The sequence below is a fragment of the Bos mutus genome, chromosome 15, assembly GCF_027580195.1.
Source record: "Bos mutus isolate GX-2022 chromosome 15, NWIPB_WYAK_1.1, whole genome shotgun sequence".
Lineage (NCBI taxonomy): Eukaryota > Metazoa > Chordata > Mammalia > Artiodactyla > Bovidae > Bos > Bos mutus.
Window position 1 is genome coordinate 52,543,979 of NC_091631.1, and position 26,707 is coordinate 52,570,685.

The 26,707-nt window shown below is 48.4% G+C and overlaps 1 protein-coding gene across 2 annotated transcripts in view; it reads left to right on the forward strand.

Annotated features, from left to right (window-relative positions):
- BUD13 (BUD13 homolog) overlaps nucleotides 1-26,215 on the forward strand; it is a 145,517-nt gene extending 119,302 nt beyond the window's left edge. For both annotated transcript variants that reach the window (XM_070384169.1, XM_070384168.1), the window contains exons 10-11: nucleotides 25,752-25,848; nucleotides 26,117-26,215. In XM_070384169.1, the coding sequence (XP_070240270.1) occupies nucleotides 25,752-25,848; nucleotides 26,117-26,200 (181 nt within the window). In that variant the 3' untranslated portion in view covers nucleotides 26,201-26,215. The remainder of the gene's footprint in view (nucleotides 1-25,751; nucleotides 25,849-26,116) is intronic.
- Nucleotides 26,216-26,707: the final 492 nt, after the last annotated feature.

Genomic DNA, 26,707 nt, shown 5'->3' on the forward strand with positions numbered 1-26,707 from the left:
GCTGGGGACCCCTATTCTAGATTGAAAAGTGGTGGTTAGCTGGCTGACAGAATCCTCAAAGATGAAACTTCCTTTTCTGGATTTTATTTTTATTTAATGGTCATCAAATGGGTCTCAGGGCAGGTAAAGAGGGTTCTGATCATCCAGAGGAGAAACTGGGGTTCAGAAGGGTCACGTGATTTACCCTAGGCCACAGGTGAATAATCCCAGGGTGGTTCCTGACCCCGGCTTGTCTGACCCTGGGCCCCGGCTCACCTCCAACCGCAGTGATCTTCCTGACCCAGCCGCCTGCCTCCTGGTGTCTTCATGCTGGCCCTGGGCCTGGGGCACTGCCTAGGCCCTGTGGTGTCCGGTGACTGACCTGAGCCCTCTACCCTCTCCCCGGCCCCGTCCCTGGCTCCCTGGAGTCTGGTCCTCGCCGTGGGCCCACTGCTGTGAATCAGCCTCCTTTGTGGCGTTGATTAGAGGCCTCCTCCTACAAACATCAAAGCTTCAATTAACATGGGCCGCTTGCAACCCTCTTGCAAAACTCTGATAAGAATAGAATTTTCTCTTGGAAAATGGATTTTTATTTAGTTGTGTGTACTGTTGGTTAAATGACCTACTCTATACACTGGCACTGAGATTCTGGGGACAATTAGGGGGCTCGTCAGGAACTGGTTATCTGAAGGAAACAGGCGCCAGGCTGTTTAGCTGTCTAATATCCTGACGGGGGCGGGGGACAGAGACAAATTAAAAAAAGGCTTCTCTCCTTCTCCAGACATGGGGTGCTGAGGGCGCTTTGCTGAGTTGGAGCTTTGTGGAGGGAGGTGGGGTAGCCCCAGCTCATGCTCTCCGTGAGGGTGTGGCTGGGTTGGGGGCCCCCAGCTTTGTATCTGGAACTGGTGTGTATATGTGTGCATGTTTGCGTGTGTGCACACCTGTGTGTTCATGTCAGTTTCTGGATGCTGTTGAGAATACATCCTGGCCTCTTTCAGGGAGGCCTGGGGGAGGCTGGCCCTTGGGTAGGGAGGGGCCGGGTCTCAGGAACACAGCAGGGCTGGGGACACCTGAGTCAGGGAGATTGGGGGGCTAAGATTGATTGGCCCCTTACTTTTTTATATATAATTTTATTTATTTGGTATTTTGGCTGTGCTGTCTTCGTTGCTGTGGGGGATTTTCTCTAGTTGCAGCGAGTGGGGCTACTCTGTAATTGTGGTGCTTGGGCTGCTCACTAGGGTGGCTTTTCTTGTTGCAGAGCAAGGACTCCAGGCTTCAGTTGTTGCGGTTCCCGGGCTCTAGATCACAGGCTCAATAGCTGTGGTACACGGGATTAGTTGCTCTACAGCATGTGGGATCTTCCCGGACCAGGGATGGAACCCATGTCTCCTGCGTTGGCTGGCAGATTATTTACCACTGAGCCACCAGGGAAGCCAGCCCGCTACTTTTTTGATGACCACCCCTCCTATTAAACTTGGCCTCTTCTGTGAGATGGGGGTGGGATAACTTTTGGGGAAATGCTGTCTCCTTGACCTCAGTGCCTCTGGGGAAGGAGACGAAATACTCTTCCCCCTCTCAGGATATAAATGCCTGTCCTCTGAATAGCAGAGACACAGGTCACTGAGGGGTTATTGAGTCTATACCCCTGACTAAGGCCACCATCCTGCTTGAATGTTTTTGGTTTAGAAGATCCTGTGGAAAAGGGGAGTCCTGTATTCCTGCCAACCCTTCTTGGGCTTGAAAAGTTCTGCCTGTTGTCTGACCGCATCCCTCTAGCTACACTCTATTTTGAATCAAGCAGATAAGTCTGATGGAGGTTCAGGGAGTGGCCTGTTGGGAGAGGGAGTGTTTGGTTGGGGTGGGGTGGGGTGAGGGCATGGCTGGGGACAGCAGAGGGCAGGAGTATGAGGAAGAGTAGCTTGCCGACCAGCATCTCCTCAAGTCAGGGAAGCCTGGCGTAGCATGACTATATTGATTCAATTATTCCCTACAATGTAATACTCTGCATCTGTGTGATAGCAACAAACAGAGTTGAAAGACATACAAAAATAAATGATCTGAAAGTTAATATGGATGAATGGGCATCTATGAATTCGAGGAGAGAGGTTTTGTTTTACATTGTAAAATCAATAGCGTGCAGAACAATGTCCTAACTTCCCCCGGGGACCCTAGCAAACCCTCCCGTATCGATCGCCATGCAAATTAATTGAATTCATGAAATCCACATTGCTGGGTAATTGATGCTTCTTATAATTACCTCCGAGTTATGAGCTTTTAGGGATTGCATTGATTCCTGGGCAGTGGGGAGGGCAGGGGAGGAAAAAGGCTGGGTTCCTGGAAATGCTGGCAGCAGCTACCCAGGTGGGCACTGGGCAAGTGGGGGATGGTCAAGGCCTGGGTGTTGTGGGGATGCGATTTACCTGGTGGTGGAGGGATCCTCACCCCGCAGGTTTACTGACCCAGCCCGGGTGAGGCTGGAAGTTGGGACAGACCTGAGCAGCTACACTTGGACATTTGAAGGAGCCCCGTCCCCACCCCCACCCCCCAAGAAGGATGGCTGCTCCTGGGAAACTGAGACTATTCAGGGAGTAATAATAGCAAACACTAATTTAGCATTTATTATGAACCAGGCATTGTTCCAGGTATTGACATGTAAAGGACTCATTCAATCCTCAAAACAACCCGGGAGGCATGTACTATTACTGACCCCTTTGATTATAAAAAAATGAAAAAATGAGGCACAGAGAGGTTAAGTACATTTCCTAAGGTCACACAGTGGCAGAGCTGGAATCCTCGACTACCAGCTAATCCCTGAATGAGCTTTAGGAGCAAGCCGCCTTAGGTCACATGAGCAGTCTGCATGTTGGTGCGTATGAGTATTTTTCAGTAGAAGGATCTGTAACTTGCATCTGATGACCACTGGGGCGAATACCTGTTATGGAACCATTGTTTCTGTTATTTATACAGTGGTAAGCTTTTGGTCAAGGCTATGGTTTTTCCAGTAGTCATGTATGGATGTGAGAGTTGGACTATAAAGAAAGCTGAGTGCTGAAGAATTGATGCTTTTGAACTGTGGTGTTGGAGAAGACTCTTGAGAGTCCCTTGGACTGCAAGGAGCTCCAATCAGTCCATCCCAAAGGAAATCAGTCCTGAATATTCACTGGAAGGACTGATGCTGAAACTCCAATACTTTGGCTACCAGATGTGAAGAACTGACTCATTGGAAAAGACCCTGATGCTGGGAAAGACTGAAGGCAGGAGGAAAAGGGGACAATAGAGGATGAGATGATTGGATGGCATCACCAACTCAATGGACATGAGTTTGAGTAAGCTCCAGGAGTTGGTGATGGACAGGGAGGCCTGGCGTGCTGCAGTCCATGGGGTTGCAAAGAGTCAGACAGAACTGAGCGACAGAACTGAACTGAGCTTTTGGATCTACATTCTAATACAACTACTGTGTGACCTTGGAGAAGTCACCTAACTTATCTGAGCCTCTTCCACAGCTGCAAAACTGGGAGGGGCAGGTGCTCCCCTGGCTTGTTGGCAGCTCTGGCTGTCTCTGATTAACACAGAGCCATTACTTCCCAGGAAGCCATGAGCTGAGGGCAATGTAGGGGCAGAAATGATGCCCCACGTAATTAGACCAGGAAACTTAGACACAGAGGGGCTTGATCCCCTGTGGAAGACCACGTGGCGGGTTCATGGCAGGAGCAGGACGAGGGCAGGTGGTGCCAGTCCCAAGCCAGACACAGCTCAAGCCACCATCCCTTGTCTGCCTAGAGACCCTCCTGTGGATTAGCAAAAGCAAGGCGAGTCTGATGCTGTGCCCTGCAGCCTGCATGTCAGCCCCTGTCCCTGCAGCTCACACCCCGGTTGGCCTTGAAGAGCTCTCCGCTCCCCACTGCTGCCTCTTAGAAAAAGCCATTGCCCCTCCCTGGGTTCAGCCCTTTCTCTGTGCAATGACCAGGCTTTGGGATCTGTGCCTGTGGCCAGCAGGGAGTGCTCACGGCCACAGAGCGAGAAGCCTGGGTTGGTGCGCAGAGGAGGCAACGTGTCCTAATAGATACTGTCTCCACCCTTCCCAGAAATGCCTGGGTGATGCTGGCCTCCTGTCATCCTTCCCTGGGCTTGGCGGAAGGTGAGGGTTAGCCATTTGCATTGCTCATTCCACCTCCCTGGGTCTGTTTCAGAGCTGTTGGGGGCACAGTTCAGGGAGACTCGTCCTCTGATTGGTGGAGTCTGACCTGGTGGAGCTGAAGCACTCTGAGCCGCTGTCCATGCTGGGGATCTGGCCTGGCTCCATGTCCTTCCCAGGGCTGTCTGCGCTGGCCAGGTGGCACTCACAGCAGGAAGGGCGGGGCTCAGGGTTCAAGGTGGTGACTGGGTTACACTGGCAGCTCGGCCCTCCTTCCCTGTGGCTGGAGCTTCTGCCTGGCCCTTGAGGACTTGGTGGAGGAGGATGTGACCAGGAGCTCCTTGTTGGCACCAGGCCGCAGCCTGCCTTCCCATCTCCCAGAAGGTGCAGGGCTGGGAGGGGAGGGTACCAGCTCCCTCTAGGGCAGCACCTCTGTAGGGAAAGCAGGGTGTGTGGCCTGTTCAGAGGCTCCCGTCACTGTCATAGCCTCCTTGCCAACCTGCAACTTATCCGCCTTCCCATTGGTCTGAGGCGCAGGCTCTGTTAGGGTGTCTTTCCCAACACTAGTTACAGGTTTGGAGAAGGGGCTCAGAAGACTGAGTCACTGAGGCCCTGGACAGCCAGCCAGGGAGTGGAAGTCCATCCTGGTGTCCAGATCATGAGTTCCTGAGTGACCTTGAAGCTTATCTCCTGGACTCATGAGTCTTGAGAGGTGGGAGGGATCTTACAAGATCAGCCAATCCAACTTCCTCACCAAAATGGGGCTCCAAGAGGTCCTACGACTTGCCCACAGCCAGTATTTACATGGTTGAGTCTTCAGGGCAAGGCCTCTGACTCTCAAGTTCAGGTTCTTTCCATGACACCAAAAGCCATTGACCAGCCCCATCTCTTCTCTGGGTGACTTCTAGGCACCACTGGGCCAAGGGCAGTGCTAGGGTACACAGTGAGGGATCTTTGCTTCCCTTCCTGCTCCCAGCCTTCACCCTAGAGGATCCTAAGACTCCGTGGAGATTGAGGACACAGTGTGAGTCTCCCACTTTGCTGCCCGGGCCTTCCCCTCAGGCTGCTGGGCCCCCTGAACTGTGAAGGGCACAGGCTTCTAGATCTAACTAGAGTCCTTCCTCCCTTGCTTCTGGGGGAGAAATGCCCAGCCTCCCTTGGCACACCCTAAGCCAGAGACGGCTCTAAGTAGGTGAGGTGATGAGTGATGAACTCATCAGAGATGTGTTTAATTATGATTGAGAACCAATTGTGGAATGGTTGATGTTCCTCTGTCTCTTTTCTGCAAGAGAGGAATTCTCTCTGTCCACACTGAGCACCAAGAAAGGACTAGGGTGACATCTGGCATGAGGCCTAGGGTGAAGGACATCCTCTAATCATCCTTATATCTATTCATCCATCCACCCATCCATCCATTTATCCATCCATCCATCTATCCATTTGTTCATCCATTCACCGATTCATCCATCCATTATCTAATCATCCATTTTTTTTTGCCCATTCACCCATCCATCCACTCATCCATCCATTTATCCATCCATCCATCCATTCATCCATTTATTCATCCATTCACCAATTCATCCATCCATTATCAAATCATCCATTTTTTTTGCCTATTCACCCATCCATCCATCATCCATCCACCCATCCATCCATCCATCCATTTATTCATCCATTCACAAATTCATCCATCCATTATCAAATCATCCATTTTTTTTGCCCATTCACCCGTCCATCTATCCACCCATCCCTTCATTTTTTTCATCCATCCATCCATTTATTCATCTGCCTACCCACACATCCATCTGACATGTCCTTACCCTACTCTGTGCAGGCACTGTGGTGGGAGGTGTATTCATGGGTACAGAGATGAATGAATGCTGGAAAGTGAGGGCAACAGGTGTGTAGGGAGGAGGATAGAGTCTACCCCATGTCAGAATTTCTTGGGGTTCCCTACAATTATTCCTTGAGGAGAAGGCCTCTATCTGAGCTGTTTAAATTCTGTGCTACAAGAACATGACCTGAGTTGGTATCATAGCCGGGACTTCCCTGGTAGCTCAGTTGGTAAAGAATCCACCTGCAATGCAGGAGACCACCTATAATGCAGGAGACCCAGGTTCGATCCTTGTGTCAGGAAGATCCCCGGAGAAGGGCATGGCAACCCGCTCCAGTATTCTTGCCTGGAGAATCCCATGGACAGAGGAGTTTGGCGGGCTACTGTCCATAGGGTCACAAAGGGTCAACATGACTGAAGCGACTCAGCACATGTGCACCCCTCGGAGCTAGTGTCATCATCGTCTCAATCATCCTGCACATTTGAAGAGGGCCCACCAGGCCTGGTCCCCTGTCATCCCATTTATCTCTCACAGAACACTGTGGACCTGATTCTGTTATTACCCCTATTTTGCAGAGAAGGAAACTGAGGCTTAGAGAGGTTAGCAGAGCAAAGGCAGCTGATGAGTAACCCAGGGTTGTGAGACGATGAGTGAGATCAAAGCCAAAGATCAAAGTTTGCTCTGTAAACAAGCCCTCAACTCAGAATTGTTATGGGACAGGAGGGATCAGTCCCCTCCCCCTCTTTTTTTTTTAACCTTTTCTTTTAAGCTCCTCCTGCAAATTATTTCAGGTCTCAAAGGAAATGGGCAACTTGGGAGTCAGAAGGTAAATAAAAAATGGGAGAGCTTCAGCCAGACCTGTTCTCTGGTCTTTAAGGGATAGGTGTTCCAGGACTTCAGCTTTGAACTTGATATCATGTATTTATTTCTCATTTGATTTTCATGCAGTGAAACTCTTTTCCATGCCACGAGAATAATACCTGAAGAAGCCAGGCTTATCATTATTTTACAGATGAGCAATGGAGGCAAAGACTCAAGGTTATTTATGCAAGATAAGCCAGGTAGTAAGGGGTGGACTGAGGTAAGGCCAGGTGAGGCAAATGCCATTTTGTTCTTATTTCTACTCTGACTTGCCTGCTGCTGCTGCTGCTGCTAAGTGGCTTCAGTCGTGTCCGCCTGCTAACCTGGAAAAGCCACATGGCTGTGTCAATGTGGGAAGAATCAGGGGATGATGGAGACCTGCTTTTCCCGGGTTTATAACCTAGGTCCCCAGGGGCCACTGTGGGAGTGTGGCTCTAGACCCAACCGTAAGCCCCTTATCCGTAAGCCCCATTGCTTTGTAATACATTAGCATATAATGCAGGAGCTTACAATACAGCTCACACTTCCTGCGAGTCAGGAGCTCAGGAGAGGCCTAGCTGGGTGGTTTGGGTTCCAGGTCTCTCCAGTGTCTCTAGGCTGAAACCAAGATTGGCACACAAGGCGGGCTGCATCATCTGAAGACCCACTCACATACCTCGATTCCCTGCTCTGTGGACCTCTCCATAGGACTGCTTGAGGGCCTTCACAGTGTGGCTGCTGCCCGGGTGAGGGACCCAAGGGGGAGCCGAGAGGAAGCTGCAGTGTCTTTTGTGGCCTAGTATCAGAAGTCACACTGTCACTTGAGCCACATTTTTGTTGTTAGAAGCAAGTTACTAAGTCTGGCCTCATATGAGTGGAGGGGACTTTAGTTTTAGAAGGGAGGAGAGTTATAAAAGATTGTGAACCTATTTTAAAATCACCACACTCTCAACTGCTTTTTTTGTTGGTAAAGATAAACCACCCAGTTTTTGAAAATGAATTATTTTTTACTTTTTTATTGGAGTATAATTGCTTTACAGTGTTGTGATAGTTTCTGTTGTACAACAAAGTGAATCAGCTGTGTGTACACATATATCCCTTCTTGAAGTCCCTCTGAGCCCCACACTCCCATCCCACCCTTATCTGGTAAAAACTGGGTGATAACTACCTAGTTTTTACCAGATACCAACCAGGGCTCCACCAAACCGCTTTTGGGGGGAGAACTTCCACGCCATTGTCACTGCCAGTGGCTTCTGAGTGCTGGGAGGGTCTGCAACCTCATCCTCTAGTCAATCCAGCCTCCTCATTCTTGACATTCAAGGCCTCCTTGCTACAGCTTAAACCTGCCTTTCCAGCCCACCTCTAGCCATTTCCTTTTAATCTGGTGCTGTTTCCTATTTATTCTTTATAATTATAACGGCTGACATTTATTGAGCATCTGTGTGTCAGGCACTATACAGATGTTATCGATAATTCTTAATTCTGCAAGGTGGAGAAAGAGGTTCAGAAAAGTTGGGTAACTTGCCCAAGAACACACAGCTCGCCAGCAGCTGTGGATTCAGAGCAGGCTTTTCTTTCCTGCCTCCGCCTGCGCCTCCTGCGGCTCCTCCAGCTGACAAGCGCTTCCTGTCTATCCAGGCCCTTCCAGCCTCTGAAGCCAGGCTCAAGCGCATCCAGGGGAGGCTTTCTGGCATGTGTCCCCAGCTGTCAGTACCCGCCCGTGTCTGTTAGCCAATGAGAGTGCTTGAGGGCATATGTTTGCCTAATGGTCCCTGTGTCCCCAGAGTGCCCCGCTCACACCTGGCACATAGTAGGAGCTCAGCAAGAATTTAGGACACGGTGAGTGGAATGGTCCCCCAGCCAACCAGCTGGGATTCAGAGAGCCTGCGTCCCCAGCTGGGGGTGGATGTGTAGGGATGCCTCCAGTCAGTCTCACTGAAAGGGTCAGAAATCGGAGCCCCTCCCGGCCAGATGGCAGTGAGTGTTTTTGCCTGCGCCCTCTTGCCCAGCCCCAGGGCCCAGGCCCCTCCTGGCTCCAGCTCAACAGCCATCTGCTCTGGCTTCTTCTGGCCTCATCTCCACCGTTGTTTCCTCCATTCCTATTACCGCAGCTCCCAAAACTCCTTGCGCTTTCTTCCCTAAATTGGTTCTCAGCAAAATCTGTCTTTGTTCCACTCCTCAGGCCTCTGTGGGTTGTTCCCGGAGCTTCTGCTCCCCCTCCCCCAGTTCATGCAAGGGCCCCTCCCCAGCCTCTGCGCCCCGCCCCACTCCTCCGCAGGCCGGGACCTGTTGCGGGTCTTCCTGCCTCCCTCCTGTTGTGGCGCCCCACCCTGCGCCTGGCTCCCTGGCTCTCGTCTCCAAGGTTACCCAGAGACTTTGCCCGGCTCTGCTTCCTCTTCCCGCCTCCCGTTTCTTACTGTGCCTGCAGGGAGGGTGGAAGAGGGGCTGGGGCCTCCTGGAGAGATGGTGCGGGCTTCCTCCTCCCTGGTCCTTTCCTTTCACTGTTGGTTCATCCCTTTGTCTCCTTCTCTGGCCTCTCTTGCCGCAGCTCTCCACCGCCCCCCCCCGCCCCCCCCCCGCCCCCGCCCGCAAGAAGCTTCCTTGTCGCTCCTGCTTTGTAAGCTTCTCTCCTGTTTCTGTCTCATCCTCTCTCCTTTTTCCCCTACTTCTTTTTCTCTCTCCATCTTTCCTTTCCTCCCTGTCTCTCACTTTCCATCTTTCTCCGGGTATCTTTGAGTCTCTTTCTATCATTGGGCCTTTGTACCGTCCTGTGAGTTCCGGTTTTGAATCAGAAACAGAAGAAGAGTTACCCCTGCTCCCACCCCCCGGAGGGGCCCTCACCAGCACCCCGTCTCTTCAGATTTTGGTGTTGCAGGGCCTTGCGGGAGGATATGTAGGGTGGAAGCCCAGAGTTGCCCCAGGCGAGTAGGGGAGAGGCGTGGGCAGGAAGCCACCTTGGCAGGTGCACTCACCTACACCTGGGCGATTGCGAGGCCGGCCGGCCCACCTTCCCTGTGCTCGTCATGTGCCTGTAGTCTGCAGGTGTCCCTTTTGTCACGTCACGGGGTGCACAGGACGAGCCTGGCGCAGAGCCCGGGTGCACGGCAGTGCCCACTACTTGTGTCTCCTGAGCAGGGACGTGCATGGCCTCTCCGCCTCCTTGTTTATAGGTGTCATGTGACATTCTAGAGGGGAAGTAAAGCGTCTTTCTTCCAAAAAAGAACCCGCTGAGGGACTTTTGCAGAAGAATTAAGAGAATCATTTTTTTCTCCTTTAGGAAATGTCCATTTCTTTCTGTTGAAAATTTTCCATTTTTCTCTCAGACTTTCATATCCATACTAAAACACAGTAAATGGCTTCTATATTTCAACATGATCGTTACATCTTAATGCAGCTATGTTCCTAAACTAATAGTGATATTATAAAGGGCCCTAAAAACAAGACCTTGCATAAATTTGGACCCCTTCATGTTTTCCCCTTAGCTTCAGCATTTCTGGTCTTCTCTCCCATGTGTCTCAGAACCAGTGGTCCCCAAGCTTTTTGGCACCAGGGGCTGGTTTTGTGGCAGATGGTTTTCCCATGGACCGAGGGGTAGGGTGGGGTGGGGATGGTTTCAGGATGATTCAAGGGCATTGCATTTATTGTGCCCTTTATTTTTATTATTATTACATCAACCCCACCTCAAACCATCAGGCATTATATGCCGGAGGTTGGGGACCCCTGCTGTAAGCTAAAGCCCTGGGAGACGAGACTGAGATGATGGTGCTAGGCACTCCTGAACACAGGAGCAAGGAAGAAGCTGCTAGCTCAGCCAGGCCCAGCTGCTCAGACCTGGTCAGACCCCATCCAGTGCCGTCAAGCAGGCTCAGCCAGACCCCGTCAGGCCCAGAGCTGGGCTGCCCTGAGGCTTCCGTTCTTCGTGAGTCCTTCCTGGTTCCAGAGAGGAGCTCTTTCCAGCTTCTGTCCCAGATTCCCAGAATGAGCAAAAACATCCCTCGCCCAGCTGTGTGTGGGGGACAGTCCATGCCATTCTCCAGTTTCCTCCTCCCCCATGAGGACTGGGAGTGCACAGTTACTGGGGGCCAGCTCTAGCCATCCTCCACCTCCTGGGATGCTTCCCATCTTCTCTGTTGATCTCCTACCATTGCCTTTGCAAAAATGGGTGTATAACTCACCTCCTCCTGGAAGCCTTCTCTGATTAACTCCATTCACTTAAAATGGATGCTGGGAATACCTTAGTGAGCAATGCAAGTGAGGTCTCTGTCCTCACAAACCTTACATGAAAGGAACAGACAGTACACAGAAAAATGGGTGCTGTGGGACTAATAGGGGATCACACCATGACAGGAGGGGTCACACAAGCTACAGCTCACTCTCAAAGAGGAATGAGCCTGTCCTGAGAAAGAAGTTCCGGTTCTGACTCTCTCCACAGACTGTTGTTGTGACCTCGGGCAAGTCACCATTTCTGAGCTCATTTTTCTTATCTGTGAAAGAAAGGGGTTTGGATAAAGGTTGCTTTTTGCTTTAGAATTATTGTGTCCTTACTTAAAAGCCAATTTACTTTCAGATAAGTTTATAAACGGGCTTCCCTGGTGGCTCAGATGGTAAAGAATCCACCTGCAATGCAGGAGATCAGGGTTCAGTCCCTGGGTTGGGAAGATTCCCTGGAGAACGAAATGGCTAACCAGGCCAAGAATACTTGGCCTGGGAAATCCCATGGACAGAGGAACCTGGCAGTCTACAGTCCACGGGGTCGCAAAGAGTCAGACACCACTGAGTGACTAACACATACAAGTTTATAAACATATCACATTATTTCTTGAGGCTTACTTGGGCATTGTAGAAAAATGTAAAATTCCAGTTAAGCATAAAGAAGATAAAGAAATAAACACAGCCCAACAAATAAATAGGCAAACTACCAAAAACACACTCATTAATTAACTGCAATCCCTTCTCTAGAGGTGAGGGCGCCTGGCTCTCTGGGCACCTCAGAGATGCTGGCGTGAACCTCCCCTGCCCCTGGTCTCCGGAGATGATCTCTCTCCCTCTCAGCCTTTCCCAGCACAAGTCCAGGCATCGGGTCGGGCAGGGGCAACCTCAGGGAGCCCTGGGCCCCTTGGGGCCTGGGTACCTGGTCCCTCTCCTAGGGCAGAGGGCCCCGTTGTGGCTGCCTGGGCTGGTTTGGAGTCTCGGGCCATGGCTAAGGCTGAGAAGCCATCCTACCAGGGCTCACAGAAGAGGACCCCCCTCCAGACGCGAATCCTGCAAGACAGGCTGGTGCCCTGTGCCCTTGGGGGCTGCAGTTCTGGCTGAGTTCACCCCATAGGGCATGCAGGGCTGCAGTGCAGCGTGTGGCCAAAAGATGGCAGCACTACACTGCCTCAGGCCCACGCTACAGTCGGGCTGCTGGAGGGGCCCATCCAGCAGGGGGTGTGTGTGCACCAGGGTCTGGGAAGGGGCTGATCCTTTGTCCTCCAGGGCTCCCAGTGGGGACTACTGCTTTGGCTGGGCCTCACGGAAGGTGTGGCTCATGTGGCCTCGACCCAGAGCGACAGGAGGATCATTGCATTCTGGAGGCCTCTGCCCTGGCCTCTATCCCAGAATTGTTCCCTAAACCTCTGGGGTCGTCTACTGTTTCAGTGCAGAACAGTCTGGGGTTAGGACCTCAAGTCCCCCGATAACTGTAGCCTGGCCCACCTGCCATCCTCTCCCTCTGCCAACCCCACATCCCAGCAGGTCTTCCCAGGACTGGGAGGGGAGAGAGGAGGATGGTGGACAAGGATGGCTAAAATCTCAGTCCCAGTCTCACTGCCTGGCCTCCAAGCCCAGTTCTGCGACTTGCTTGCTGGATTACCTTAGGTAAGTAAATTAACCTCTCGGAATTCTCTCCTTTCTGAAAGGAGGCAGTGAGAAGAATGTTAGGTGTTATTATTGCTAGCTGTTTTAATCACAGCTCTAAAAGGCCTCCTCTCGTCAGTATATTAGAAATTCAGAAACATAAATTTTTTAGGAACGTTTCTTAGTGGTCTTATTTCTAACTAGTCCTTGTGCTTGTCCTTTTTCCCCTGGTTCAGGACAGCCAAATGCTACATCTTTCTGCTCAATCATAGTTTGGCAATAGTAGTGAAAGTTGCTCAGTCGTATCCGACTCTATGTGACCCCATGGACTGTGGTCCTCCAGGCTTCTCTGTCCCTGGAATTTTCCAGGCAAGAATACTGGAGTGGGTTGCCATTCCCTTCTCCAGGGGATCTTCCCAACCCAGGGATCAAACCTGGGTCTTCTGCATTGGAGGCAGATTCTTTACCGTCAAAGCCACCTGCCATTTACTGAGTATGGACATCATCCTGGTCACTATTCATACATTTCAATGATCCCTTATAAAAAAGCTTTGAGGCACCACCTTATACAAATGGGGCAACGGGAGCTCAGAAAGATGGAGTAACTTGCTCAAGGCCACACAGCAGGGTCATGATCCCACCCCAGAAGTCCCAGTCTTGGACGCTCTTCCTCTGGACCCTGGGCCCCAGTGTGCCAAGCCTCGCTCCTTCTTCCTGTTCAGATCCTGGTCAGGGCCCAGAGGCCCCTTCTCTGGGGTTCTGGCTTTGCTGCAAACCCTGGGTGCTGTTGGTATAGCTATCAAGCTTCTGAGCGCTGTAGGTGGAGGGAGAGGGCAGGATGGAGACTCAGGCTGCCCTTGGGTTGAGTGTCCTCTGCGTGCATGGGCAAGGGGGGACAGAATAACTCCCAGAGGCTGGTGCCCAGCCTGCCTGTGTCCCCCACTAGTGCTGACTTGTGAGGCTGAGGGAGCTGACACCCTAACAGCGCCTCTCAGACTCCAATGAGTTGATGATGTGGAAACTAGTTATTAAGTGTAATAACAGTGGTTTGGTTTTTCCACAGTTCTGCCTGTAAGTGCCTAAGTGACAGCTGGCTTGTGCCACAGTGCTGCATCCTAAGTGGCCTGAGGATGGGGCATCGTGAAGAGGGTGGGGGCCCTTCCGAGATGTAGGGTGGAAGAAGAGCAGGAGGTGCTGCCTCCAACCCTTGCCCATCTTCTGTGGACAAGGCCTTCCAGGTCAGGTGGGAGATTGGACCTGACTTCTGGACCAGGAACTGGGCTAGATGGAAATGTATGGATTCAGGACGTCAAACCACATAGTCATGTGTCTCCAAATCCACTGGATTCTCAGATGTCTGCTCCCTGAGTCCACAGTTTAAGAACTGGTTTAGAAATCTGGAGGCGTAGGGTCTAAGCTTTGCCCTAATTGCTTGTGATCTCAGGACCATGGTTTAAATCTTGGAGTTGTCCCGTCTGTACAATGAAGGGTCTGAACAGGGTTGATTTATCCCTTAACTATGAGTGTCAGTGGATGGAACTTGCTGTTAGACATATTTTGTCTGGCCCACACAGTGCTTTGCATTTACATGCCAACATTTAAAATTCTAGACTCTTTTTTTTTTTAAATTTTGGGCTATGCTGCATGTAAAATTCTTTCTTGTAAAGATCTTTATTTCTGGCATTTCTTAAAAAAAAATAAAAAGAATTGGTAACACCGAGCCTGCATGCCTATATAGCAATGATTGGCTACAGGAATACCCACCTCAGATAGGTTTATATTCTCCACTACAGTCCCCACCGCTCCCTATTGGACCCTAACACTGAGACTGAGTGGAGGTGGCTGTTTGACTTGCTAGCCCTGGTCTGCCTCACTCATCTCCCTTCAGTACTCGACCCTGCATCAGATATTCACCAGCCCACTTTGTGCATGATGTCACGTTTTTCATTTCAGAAATGATAAGTCAAAGAGCTTAGAACAGGGAACTGAGCCCTATATCTGATCTTATAAAGAGATAAGAGACATCTCCATCATCCTTTTCAGCTTAAAAATTCTTGGAATCTGTAAGACCATGATTCTCTGATGCTCTCTCCCTGAACTAGAATAATGAAATATTTCATTTGGGCTAATCTCCATCTCCATGCTACAGTTTGAAAGGAGATTGTTCCCTTCCCCCTGTCCTCATCAGGCCTCACCTGACCCTCCAAATAGCTTAGCCTCCCTGGGTGTATGTGAGGGTGGTCGTAATCTCACCAGGTACTCTCTGCCTTAGTTTCCTCATCTGGAAAACAGGATGTTGGGTTGTAGACAATTTTTGAGTTTTGAGTTTTTCAGGCTACCTATTATTCCCTGAGCGACTTTGGACAAGTTACTTCATCTCCCTAAGTCTTCTCCTCTGCAAAATGGGAAACGTACTGAATTCTTTTGTAGGAAAAGGTCTTATGGAAATTGGAAAGTGTTTCACAGGTGGCTCTAGTGGTAAAGAACCCACCTGCCAATGCAGGAGACACAGGAGACACGGGTTCAATGCCTGGGTCAGGAAGATCCCCTGGAGGAGGGCATGGCAACTCACACTAGTAGTCTTGCCTGGCAAATCCCATGGACAGGGGAGCCTGGTGGGCTACAGTCCATGGGATCACAGATGGTTGGACACGACTGAAGTGACTTAGGACATACAAATCAAAAACTAATGTTTTTAGTTTTCTACGTGTTGTAAGCAACAGAAAATAAGAGGATGGAAGGAGAATAATGTGAAATGATACGCGTGGTGGTTGGTGCCTTGAAGAGAAACTGTCCCAGTCCACGGAAGATTCCTCTATTGTGATTATGAATATAGTTTCACCAAATGGTCTTGGCTAGAAGCCCAAAGGGGTAGCAGCTGCTGAGACTCAGTGCTCTCCACCATCATGGATCCTGTTTGACTTCTGCTGAAGGCAACATCCGTCTTTTCCTCCCCTCCAGGCCGGCTTTGCTCAGCCCCTTAGGACTTATCCCAACCACCCTTCCCCGACCAGCCTTCCCAGCTAACCCATCTCTATCTGCCCCAATTCTGCCCTTGCTTCCTGGGCCCAGATGTCAAGGGCCATTGAGTGCCCATCTCGGAGGGTGCCGAGTGGTCACCTAATGATTCAGTCAATGGAGAAATTATTTTCTGAGCTGCTGACATGTGCCAGACACATGTGCTGTGTACAGAGTAGGTACCATTCGGGAAACTGGTGTTAGAGTGATAAATAAGACCAACAAAGTCCTTGGTTTGTGGAGCTTATAGTGGGAGGACACAGACATAATATACAAGCAAACAAATGAATACAAATGGTGAGACACTTAAAAAATACTTATCTTTATTTGGCTGCGTCAGATCTTAGTTGCAGCATGCAGGTTTTCAGTCTTCATTGAGGCATGTGGGATCTTTAGCTGTGGCATGTGAACCCTTTAGTTATGGCATGTGGGATCTAGTTCCCTTACCAGGGATTGAACCTGGGCCCCCTGCACTGGGAGCAAGGCATCTTAGCCACTGGACCACCAGGGAAGTCCCCTGAGGTAATTTAGATAGTTATAGGTCCTCTGGGGGCTTCCCAGGTGGCACTAGAGGTAAAGAACCCGCCCCCCCCCCCATCAGTGCAGGAGAGGCAAGAGATACAGGTTCAATCCCTGGGTCAGGAAGATCCCCTGGAGGAGGGCATGGCAACCCACTCCAATATTCTTGCCTGGAGAATCCCCATGGACAGAGGAGCTTGGCGGGCTACAGTCCATGGGGTCACAAAGGGTTGGACATGACTGAAGGGATTGAGCACGCATGTACAGGTCCCATGAAGAAAATAAAACAGAGAAAACATGCTACAGATTAGTGGGGTGGCTGGGAATAGGTGGTCGGGAGGCTTCTTGGGTAAGCGGATATGTGAGCTGAGACCTGGGTGGTGGAATGAAGCAGCCAGGGAAAAGCAGGAGATATGTTCCAGGCAGAGGGAATGAGCTTGGCTTGTCCAGGCTCCTGAATTAACTGATGCAGAACAGAGAAGGAAAGTTTCTTGTACAAGGTTGCACAGCCAGTCAGCAGCGTTAGAGCAGGCTCCTAGGCCAGTGCTGTGCCAGTGCAGCCCTCATTTCTTCTTAATGAAATGTCAGCTTCTCCAGGCCAAGGCTGGGCCTCTAGGGAACTCCCCACCTGTCAGTCATCTTTCTGCACCCCAGCCAGGGCGCCACTCTCCATCCCAGGGCAGCTGTGACTCTGCTGCAGCCCCGCCCTCTGGAGGTAAAAGGGACCAGACCGAAAGCAGAGTGGCCAAGTGGTTCCTGCCGTTAATTGCTAAGCGCAATAAACCCAGCGGAATCCCAGCCTTATAATGGCCTCGTTTAATTAATGCTAAATGACTGTGGGACCCGTATGGATTTATACATTAGATCCACATTAACACCAAATCGTTTGATCACGAATAACTGTTAAAATAATGAACACAGGCGCTTTACAACTAGATGAGAAGGATGGGACTCAGCCTCGCCCAGCCTTGCGGGGAGCAAAGCTCTCTTCTCAAGGTTCTACCTCCTTGCTTCCTTTCCCTCCCTCTGGCTCTGGAAGTTGTTATTTCTGAAAGGCATATATTGAGCCGTCTGTGTGCCAGGCGTTGTGTTGGCACTGTGTGTGTGTGTGTGTGTGTGTGTGTGCTGTGTGCGTGTGTGTGTGTGTGTTATAAAACTGCCCTCCTGGAGCTTGGCGGTTTAGATGAGGAGGTGAGGTGTGTGCTTGAAAATGAAGCATATTACAAGAGAAATACATGTATCAAGTATCAAACATCTACTGAGTTCTGGGGCCTTACGAATATCTTATGTAATCCTCAATATTGAGAGAAAGACGTATCATGGTCACTTGTTATCTGGCAGATGCGAAGGTCGTCCTTGTTCAGGATGAGTACGCTGCCCAAGGTCACCCATCTAGTTGATGTGAAACTGAAAATGAAACCCAGATTGAGCCTCCTGAGCCCTTGTTAATTCCACTGCAGGGTCCTGCTTCCTAAGATACCTGTCTGCAGGGTCCTCAACCTTGGCTGTCCTTCTGGCACTTCTGGCTGGGGTACTCTGGGAAGGCTTCGTGGAGGAGGAGGGCTTTGAGGGGTGCCTGTAGTTGTGTGCTGGGGGTGGGGAGCCAGTAGCTAGAACTCTTGGATGGTGGTAAAGGAGTTTTCTGCCTCTCCCCTTCCCTCATCCCTCCCCGCTGTCCCTCTTGCCCTCTCTGCTCAGACATTGCTTCCGCACAGTTTCCAAGTTCTCCTCGTTCTAGCTGACTCCACTGGAGTCTCTTCCTGAGAATCAGGTTATTCACTTTGCTCATTGGGAGGGCCAAGGGCCCCTACCTACCAGTCACATGGCCTCAGGAGGGGATCACTCTTCCTTCCCATTGTTTCCTCCATCACATGTCCCATCCCCTCGTGTCAACCAAGGAGCAGACAGGAATGGCCGGTGAATGGATGGACAGTGATGAGCTCAGCAGGAAGCAGACAGGACAGGGCCACTTGCTGGGCATGGCCAGGGGAAAGGGATGCAGAGATGCTCATTCTCCTCTGGGGCCTCCAACCTCTAGAAATCCCTACTGTTTCACCCACCATGCTGTACCGCATGGGTCTGCCCTGAACAGGGATGTTAGGAATGTCCCTGAGAGGATCTGACAGTGGACCCTAGGCAGCTCCTAGAACAGTTGGAAATTCTTCCTGATTGGTGAAGGCAGAGCAAAGATTTCTGCCCTTCATGCCTAAGCAGGTGAAATGAGGTCCTGGACTGGAGATCCCTGTCCTGGGGTTTTGAGGTCCAGTAGGTGCTGGGTAATATGTTGACTTCATTCCTACTTACATCTTTGGCACAAGCTTTCCCTTCCCTTTCTGCTCTTCCAGGCCAGCTATTACTTATCCTGTAAGACCCACCTCAGTCACCTCCTCTGAGAAGCCATCCAGACTTCACTGTGGAGAATTAACCACTTCTGTTCTGCATTTTCCTGGTATATGGCCTAAGCAGAGCACAGATCTCTCTGAATTACATGTCTATATGTATATCTGCCTTCTGGGTAGCTGTATGTAGGTGTCCACTCAGGAGAGATAAGGGTTTGGGGGGAGCTGGGTTCTCTCTGACCAGAGAGTGCTGGGTGTGCCAGCCCAGGCAGAGCCTAGCCATCACCATTTTGAGTGGAAAGAGGGGGGAAAAAAAAGAAAATTAGGACTAGGGAGATTTCCCCATTCAGTGAGTCATGCGCTTTGGGCTTGTGTGTGTGTGTGCACATGCACTCTGAATTCAGAAAGCTCCGCAAGCAAGTCCTGGGCAGCGGGGAGCACCTTCAAGAGGCCCTGGGTTGACGTTTCTCTGGGCTTGTAGGCTAGACTTTGTCTTCTGGGCTGAGCTATCAAATCCAGCTACCAGAGGAGCTGAGCGGACCAGGCTGGCCAGCAGGTGAGAGATGACCCTGTTTAACCATCCATGGCTCAAACAAATGGGCACAATATTTTGGGTTCCTTTTCCCTTAACCAGGGCATAAATCAGCTCTCTGGAGGGAGTTCAGACAATATTTTGGAATTAGGTTCTGGAAATGGAGATGAGCCCAGCGGGACCCCAAGGATTGACCAGTGGGAGCTCTGCCCGAGTGGGCCTGAGAGTGATGTGACAACCACAGATGACTGTGCTGCCACTCAGCACAGTGCGGCTGCCCCGGGCGCCTCTCTTGGCTGTATTTTGAAACTAGGCTGAACATTTTAGACTTGATTCTCTAGGAAATAAGACCATTGTCTGACGAGACTAGATCATGGAGGGTCTAGAATGCCAGGATAAAACCTTTGTTCTTAGTTACTTAAGGCAAGCGCCTGATATGTGTATCATAGCTGTATAGTTTTTTTTTTTTTGTTTTTGGCTCACTGGGTCTTTGTTGCGACCTGTGGGCTTTTTGTTGCTGTGCTTGTGGGCTTCTCCTGTTGCAGAGCATGGGCTCTACAGTGCAGGCTCAGTAGTTATGATGCACAAACTCTCTAGTTGTGACATGCAGGCTTAGTTGTCCTGTGGCATGTGGGATCTTAGTTCCCCGACCAGGGATCGAACCCACATCCCCTGCATTGGAAGGGGAACTCTTAACCTCTGGACCACCGGAGAAGTTCCCCTCAAGACTGTGCTCTTTCTCACTCATGCCAAATATCAGGACTTGATCACAGCGCCTTTCTTCAGTGAATCTGTACTTGTCCTCAGAATTCTTCTGAATCAAATGCTCCACATGGCTGTTACAACAATTTGATTTGGTACTCAATAAGGAAATCTATCTGCTGTCTTTAGATCCAGGCTCCTCACTGTATGTATAAAGAAACTGAGGCTAAGGGAGATAGTATGACCTGCCCAGGATCATCCTTAGTTTAGTATGAGGATGCAACAATGGCAAATCTTTGGACAGGGGCGAGACACGAAAATAAGATTAATCCAGCATGACAGAGCAGGGACTAGTGGGAGGTGAGCCAGGTGCCTGGGTGGAGAATTTAAAGAAACATCACTTTCTGCTGTCAAGTGCATGCTTGCCGCACCCTGAGAATGATGCCTCCTTAAATATTGCCCCCTGGGTGCTTTGCTGGCCTCACCTAGTTCCTGCCCTGGCTGGGAGGCTAGTTAGAAGCTAACTTCTGCTGAGCCTTGGCATCCGATGGAGCAGTAACAGCAGGAACACACGGAATACCAGGTCAAAGTCGACAGACGTTGTGAAGAAATAAGCAGTAGGACTTGGTGGCAGGCTGGCCATCAAGAATAAGATAAAGGGACATTTTTGAGTCTGGAAGTGACCCTAAGAATGGAGGAGCCCTGACAGGAACAGGGAACAGGGTTAGAGGTTATCAGTAGGCTTGTGATTTTGTCTTTCTGGTGAGTGTTATTCAACACTGGCCCTATCTTCTATTTTTCATTAATTTTTTAAAAATGCAGTATAATGTACACAGAGAAAAACACACATACTGTAAGTGAGGAATTCTCAAAAAAAAAACAACAACAAAAATTAATCAAACCACTTAACTACTATCCAGATCAAGAAACAAAACATCTCCAGCACCCCAGAAATCCCTGTTACTCTCCTAATCTTCACCCCACCCAGCTCCCAAAGGTAGGCAGTATCCAGAATTCTAACACTGGGCATTCATTTTGCTTGGTTTTGTACTTTATATAGGCTTCCCTGGTGGCTCAGATGGTAAAGCGTCTGTCTACAACACGGGAGACCTGGGTTCGAGCCCTGGGTTTGGAAGATCCCCTGGAGAAGGAAATGGCAATCCACTCCAGGACTATTGCCTGGAGAATCCCATGGACGAGGAGCCTGGTAGGCTACAGTCCGTAATGGAATCTCATGGTTTGCACTCTTTTGCCTTGGCTTCCTTTACTCAATCTTCTGTTTGTGAGATCCATCCATGTTGTGAGTAATTATAGATTATCCATTCTCCTTGCTGTATAAGGTCAAATTGTGTGAATATGCCACGATTTATATACCCATCTGACTGTTGATAAGCATTTAGAGTTTCCAGTTTTGAGCTATTATGAATAGAGCTGCTGTGAACATTATCGTGCATGTCTTTTGGTGACAATATATGTGCATTTCTTTCTTTTTTTTTTTTGACCAAGGATATTTTCCTTTTTAAAACAAATAAATTATAAATACTTTTTCATTTATCATTGTTGATCAAAGAACCCCCAAATATTGAGTCTTCTTCATTTTTCAGGAATTATTAATTTCCAGAGCAGACCTCCATTTCATATCTTTTTTTTAAAGAAACATTTATTTACTTGGCTGTATCCAGTCTCAACCGTGGCACACAGGATCTTTCATTGCTGTGCACAGGCTCTCTGTTGTGGGCTCTAGAACATGTGGGCTCTCTAGTTGTGCCTCACAGGCTTAGTTGTCATGCGGCATGTGGGATCTTAGTTCCCTGATGAGGGATTGAACTCATGTCTTCTGCATTGGAAGGCAAATTCTGAACCACTGGACCACCAAGGAAGTCCCAGCATTTCATATCTTAAACCCCAGGGCTCTCATGCACTCCCTGTGGGCCTCAGTCAGTTGTCCACAGTGCTCTTCTTGCTCAATGATGCTCTCATCGTGTGCTTTCTTGGTTTCTGGGCAGGCACAGTGGCTTCTCTTGTGACTCCGATGGGACAGGTAGGGCTTGCGGTCGCCAGACCCAGCATTTTTCACATTGAAAGTAGCAACTAACACAGGCACTCTAAACTCCCCAGCCTCTGCAAATTTATCTGCAGTCACTTCTGGCGGTTGCTCCGAAAAACCTTATGCGTTTCTTTTGTGTGTGTGTATATACATATATATATACACATACATGAGAAAGGAATTGCTGGGTCATGGGGGAGGGTGTATGTCCAGCTGTGGTACATACTGTGCTGGCTGACTCCTGATCATCCCCAAGAGTATGTTAGGTCAGGACCTTCAAGGAATGAAAACCAAGGTGGGATTTGGGGTGCAGGAGATTCGCTGGGGGATACTTTGTGAAGGACAAAGAAGAGAGAGCAGGAGTAGGTAGTGTGACTGTGGGAAAGGAGAGGGGGGAGGAAGGAGGATTGGATAGGAAGAATCTGAGACCCAGCACAGCTCTAAAAAGGTGTTGGCTAGGCTGATGGAGAGTTCCCAGCCAAAGCTACCAAGAGAAGAGCCCATCAGCTGTGCTTGGCTTTGCCTGGGAGCAGTCTGGGGGAGGCAGGCCCTCGGCATGAATGTGGTTTTGGATCTAGAGGAATGGCAGCTGTGTTTCCCACAGCAGGAGATCTGAGCCATGGACATTCACGGCCACCAAGTGAGAATTATGAACCCTGTGGGTGATTGACAGAAGTATAGTGAAGTGTTTAAGAACTTGGGTTTTGGAATCAACCAGGCTGAGCTCAAGTCTCAGCCCAATCATTCGCTAGCTCTTTGACCTCTCATAGATTGCCTAAACCCTCTAAACCTCAGTCTCCAAGTCAGTAAAATGGAAGTAATAATGACTAACTTATATGGCTGTTGAAAGGATTAAATGAAAGCATTTGATACACAGTAATCACTCCATCTAGTCAAGGCTATGGTTTTTCCAGTGGTCACGTATGGATGTGAGAGTTGGACTGTGAAGAAAGCTGAATGCCGAAAAATTGATGCTTTTGAACTGTGGTGTTGGAGAAGACTCTTGAGATTCCCTTGGACTGCAAGGAGATCCAACCAGTCCATTCTGAAGGAGATCAGCCCTGGGTGTTCTTTGGAAGGATTGATGCTAAAGCTGAAACTCCAGTACTTTGGCCACCTCATGCAAAGAGTTGACTCATTGGAAAAGACTGATGCTGGGAGGGATTGGGGGCAGGAGGAAAAGGGGACGACAGAGGATGAGATGGCTGGATGGCATCACTGACTCGATGGACGTGAGTCTGAGTGAACTCCGGGAGTTGGTGATAGACAGGGAGGCCTGGCGTGCTGCGATTCATAGGGTTGCAAAGAGTCGGACATGACTGAGTGACTGAACTGAACTGAACTGAATCACTCGGTAAATATTAATAGTTCATTGTTCCTTCAACATATTTATCGAGCACCTATAATATGCCAGGTGCTGTTCTAGACTTGGGATGCAGCAGTGAGCAAAGCAAAATGAGCATTCTAGTAAAGTGAGATGGACAATAAACAGACAAACAAGCAAAACATAGAGTGTCAGAGAGTTGGAATTGTGATGGAGAGAAATACATCAGGCAAAGGGGGAGCCTCTGACCTCTGTGGTCAAGGAAGCCTCCCCCCTCAGAAGTGACATTAGAGCATAAACTTCAAGGAAAAGAGGAGTCATGCCATGAGTGGGTAAGTATATTCTAAGCATATGAAACAAGTGCCAAGACCCTGGGATGGAAGTGTGCTTGGCCCACTTGAAACAGCATGGAGGCTGGTGGGCTGCAGCAGAGAGAGGGAGACAGGAGATGGTTGGAGATGAGGCTGAAGAAGTAGTTGGACCAGGAAGTGGAAGGCTTTGTGGGTCTTACTCTGAGCAAGATTGAAAGTCACTATAAATTATGTAGCGTCCCATTCCTCCACATTCTTGCCAATACTTCATATTACCAAACTTGATTTTTCTACCCAAATTTATGGACATAAAGTAGAATTTACTTTATTTATTTAATTTCTCCTATTATTAATGAGATCTAATAGCGCTTTATAAAAGTTTTATTCATTTGAGTTTCTGCTTCTGTGGGTTGCCTGCTCATATCCTTTGCCTCTTTCTGTAGGGTTTTCTATTTTGTTGATTCACAGTCTTCTTACGTGTTAGAGATAGTAATCTTTAATGATTTTAGACTTTAAAATATTTTCTATCGGTAGTCACTTGCTTATTAATTTTGTCCATAGCATCTGCAGTAGGTTGAATAGCGTCTTCCAAGAAGTCATGTCACCTGGAACCTCAGAATGTGACCTTATTTGGAAATAGGGTCTTTGCACAGATGTAACTAGTTAAGGATCTTAAGATGAAATCTAATGACTGGTGTCCTTATAAGAAGAGGAGAGGACACAGAAAGACATGTAAAAGAAAACCACGTGAAAACAGAGACAGAGATGGGGGTTATGCTGCCATATGCCACGGGATGTCTGGGGCCCTCAGAAACTGAAAGGGACAAAGAAGGGTTATTTTCTATAACCTTCAGAGATAGCATGGTCCTGCTGACATTTTGACTTCAGACTTCTAGTCTCCAGAACTGTGAGAGGATAAACTTATGTTGTTTTAAGTTACCTAGTTTATTTAACTATTTTATGACAGCCCTAGGGAACTAGTCCAGATTTTGGAACTGGGTAGTGAGGTATTTGCTATAACAAAAGCCTTAAAATGTGGAAGTGGCTTTTGAATTAGGTTATGGGCAGAGGCTGGAAGAAATTGGGGTTCATTATAGAAAAATCCTATATTGAAGAGACTGTTGGCGGAAATGTGAATGTTAAAGGCTATTCTAGTGAGGGCTCAGAAGAGCGCAGTTGAGAAAGCTTCTATCATTTTAGAGAACACAATCATCATCTTGAATAGAATGGTGCAAGAAATAGGAACATTAAAGGTGTTTCTGATGAGGCCTGAGAAGAAAACGAGGACCATGTTATTGGAAATTGGAAAAAGAGCAATTCTTATTATAAAGTAGTAAAAAATTTGGCTGATTTATGTTCTGTTGTTGGGTAAAAATCAGGACTCAACTTAGGTATTTAGATTTCCAAGCAAATTGTGGAGGGTGTGGCTTGGTTTCTCTTTACTGCTGATAGCAAGTTCCAAGAGGAAAGAGATAAATTGAGAAAGAAATTGTTCAAAATTAAGGAACCAGAACTTGATGGTTTGGGAGTTTCTTGGCTCCTCCTGATTGTCAAAATTAGAAAATTCAATGTTGAGTAAGCACACTCTGCAGGGTGCACCAAGGGTGTGCCTTGAACAGCATTTTGCTGAAAAGAGTTAGGTAGATGACTAATGGGTCAAACCAGATCTCAGCAGAAGCCAGAAATAGGGGCAGGATTATGTGGAGAGTCTCTGTGGGGACCAGTTGTGTCTAATGGCATAGATGTCTTTGACATACACAGGAGACACACAAGGTTTGTGAAAATTTATACTGGTAGAAACACTGTCAGCTTGCACTGAAAGGGGTAAAGACTAGATAAAACAAAGAAAGCTGCCAGACTTCTGGGATTCTGTTAATATGGAAAGGAAAGTAGGGGACAGAGCTATTCAACCACACACGTGCTACTCTTGAAGAAAAAGATGAGTGACTTTGTGATCACAGATCCACAGATACAAAGGCAGAGACCAAAGAGGCAACAGCTATCTTTACAGGCCCAGAGGACAGGGCATCAAGCCACAGAGAACTAATTTCAGACCTTGAATTTGTTCTTCTGGGATTCAGACTTGTTTGAGAATGGTGACCTTTTTATCTCTTCATATGTGTGTACTTAGTTGTATCTAACTCTTTGAGACCCACAAGGACTATAGCCGACCAGGCTCCTTTGTCCATGGACTTTTCCAGGCAAGAATACTGGAAGGGTTGTCATTTCCTACTCCATTCTACTCTTTTAAATTCTTCCCTTTTAGAATGGGTATGTTTATTCTATGTCTGTCCCATTATTATATTTTGGAAGTAGATAACTTGTTTTCTAGTTTCACAGGTCCACAGATGGAGAGGAATTTTGTCCCCAAATGGATCATACCCAGAATCTCATCTATACCTGATTTAGATGATGAGATTTGGAACTTGGTGAGTTGATAATGTTTAAATAAGGTTTTAGACTTAGAATTGTTGCTGGAATGAGTTAAGACTTGTGAGTGTCAGGATGGGGTGAATGTATTTTGCATGTGGGTAGGATGTAAATTTGGGGTGGAGGGTATAGAGTAGACTATAGTGGGTTGAATAGTATTTCCCAGAAAGACATGTTGAAGTCATAACCCCCAGTATCTGTGAATGTGACTTTATTTGGAAATCAGGTCTTGTGATTATAAAACCTATATGACTTATGTCTTATAAGAGGAAAATACCATACAAAAACAGAGACACACAGGGAGAAGATGAGCTTGTGGTGATAAAGGCAGAGATTGGAGTGATCACCTAGAAATCAAAGAATGCCAAGGAATGCTGGCAAAAACCAGAAGCGAGAAGAAGCACGGGAAGATTCTCCCCTAAAAGTTTCAATGGGAAAAAGCCTGGATGACACCTTGCCTTCAGACTTCTTGCCTCTAGAATGATGAGACAATAAATTTCGGTTTTAAGCTCCTTAGTTGTGGTATTCTCTTATGGCAGCCCTTTGAAATGAATGTAGCATCCTTTCAGTTAACATAAATCTTTGGTAGTTAATAGTCAAGTCAATCAGTTTTTGCCTTATGGTTTTTGCTCTTTGGGTTTTGATGATGAAGTTTCATCCCTGACAAAGATCACAAGAAGAGTTTTATTTGTTTTTATTCTATTTTACCTGTTATTTTGCCTTTCAATTTTAGGTCTTTACTCTTCCTGGAATTCACCTTTGTATATGGTATGAGATAGAGGCTTTTTTGGGCAAATTATCAACTAAATAAGTCATCCTTTTCCTACTTGTTTGTGATGTTATCTTGATCATATATTA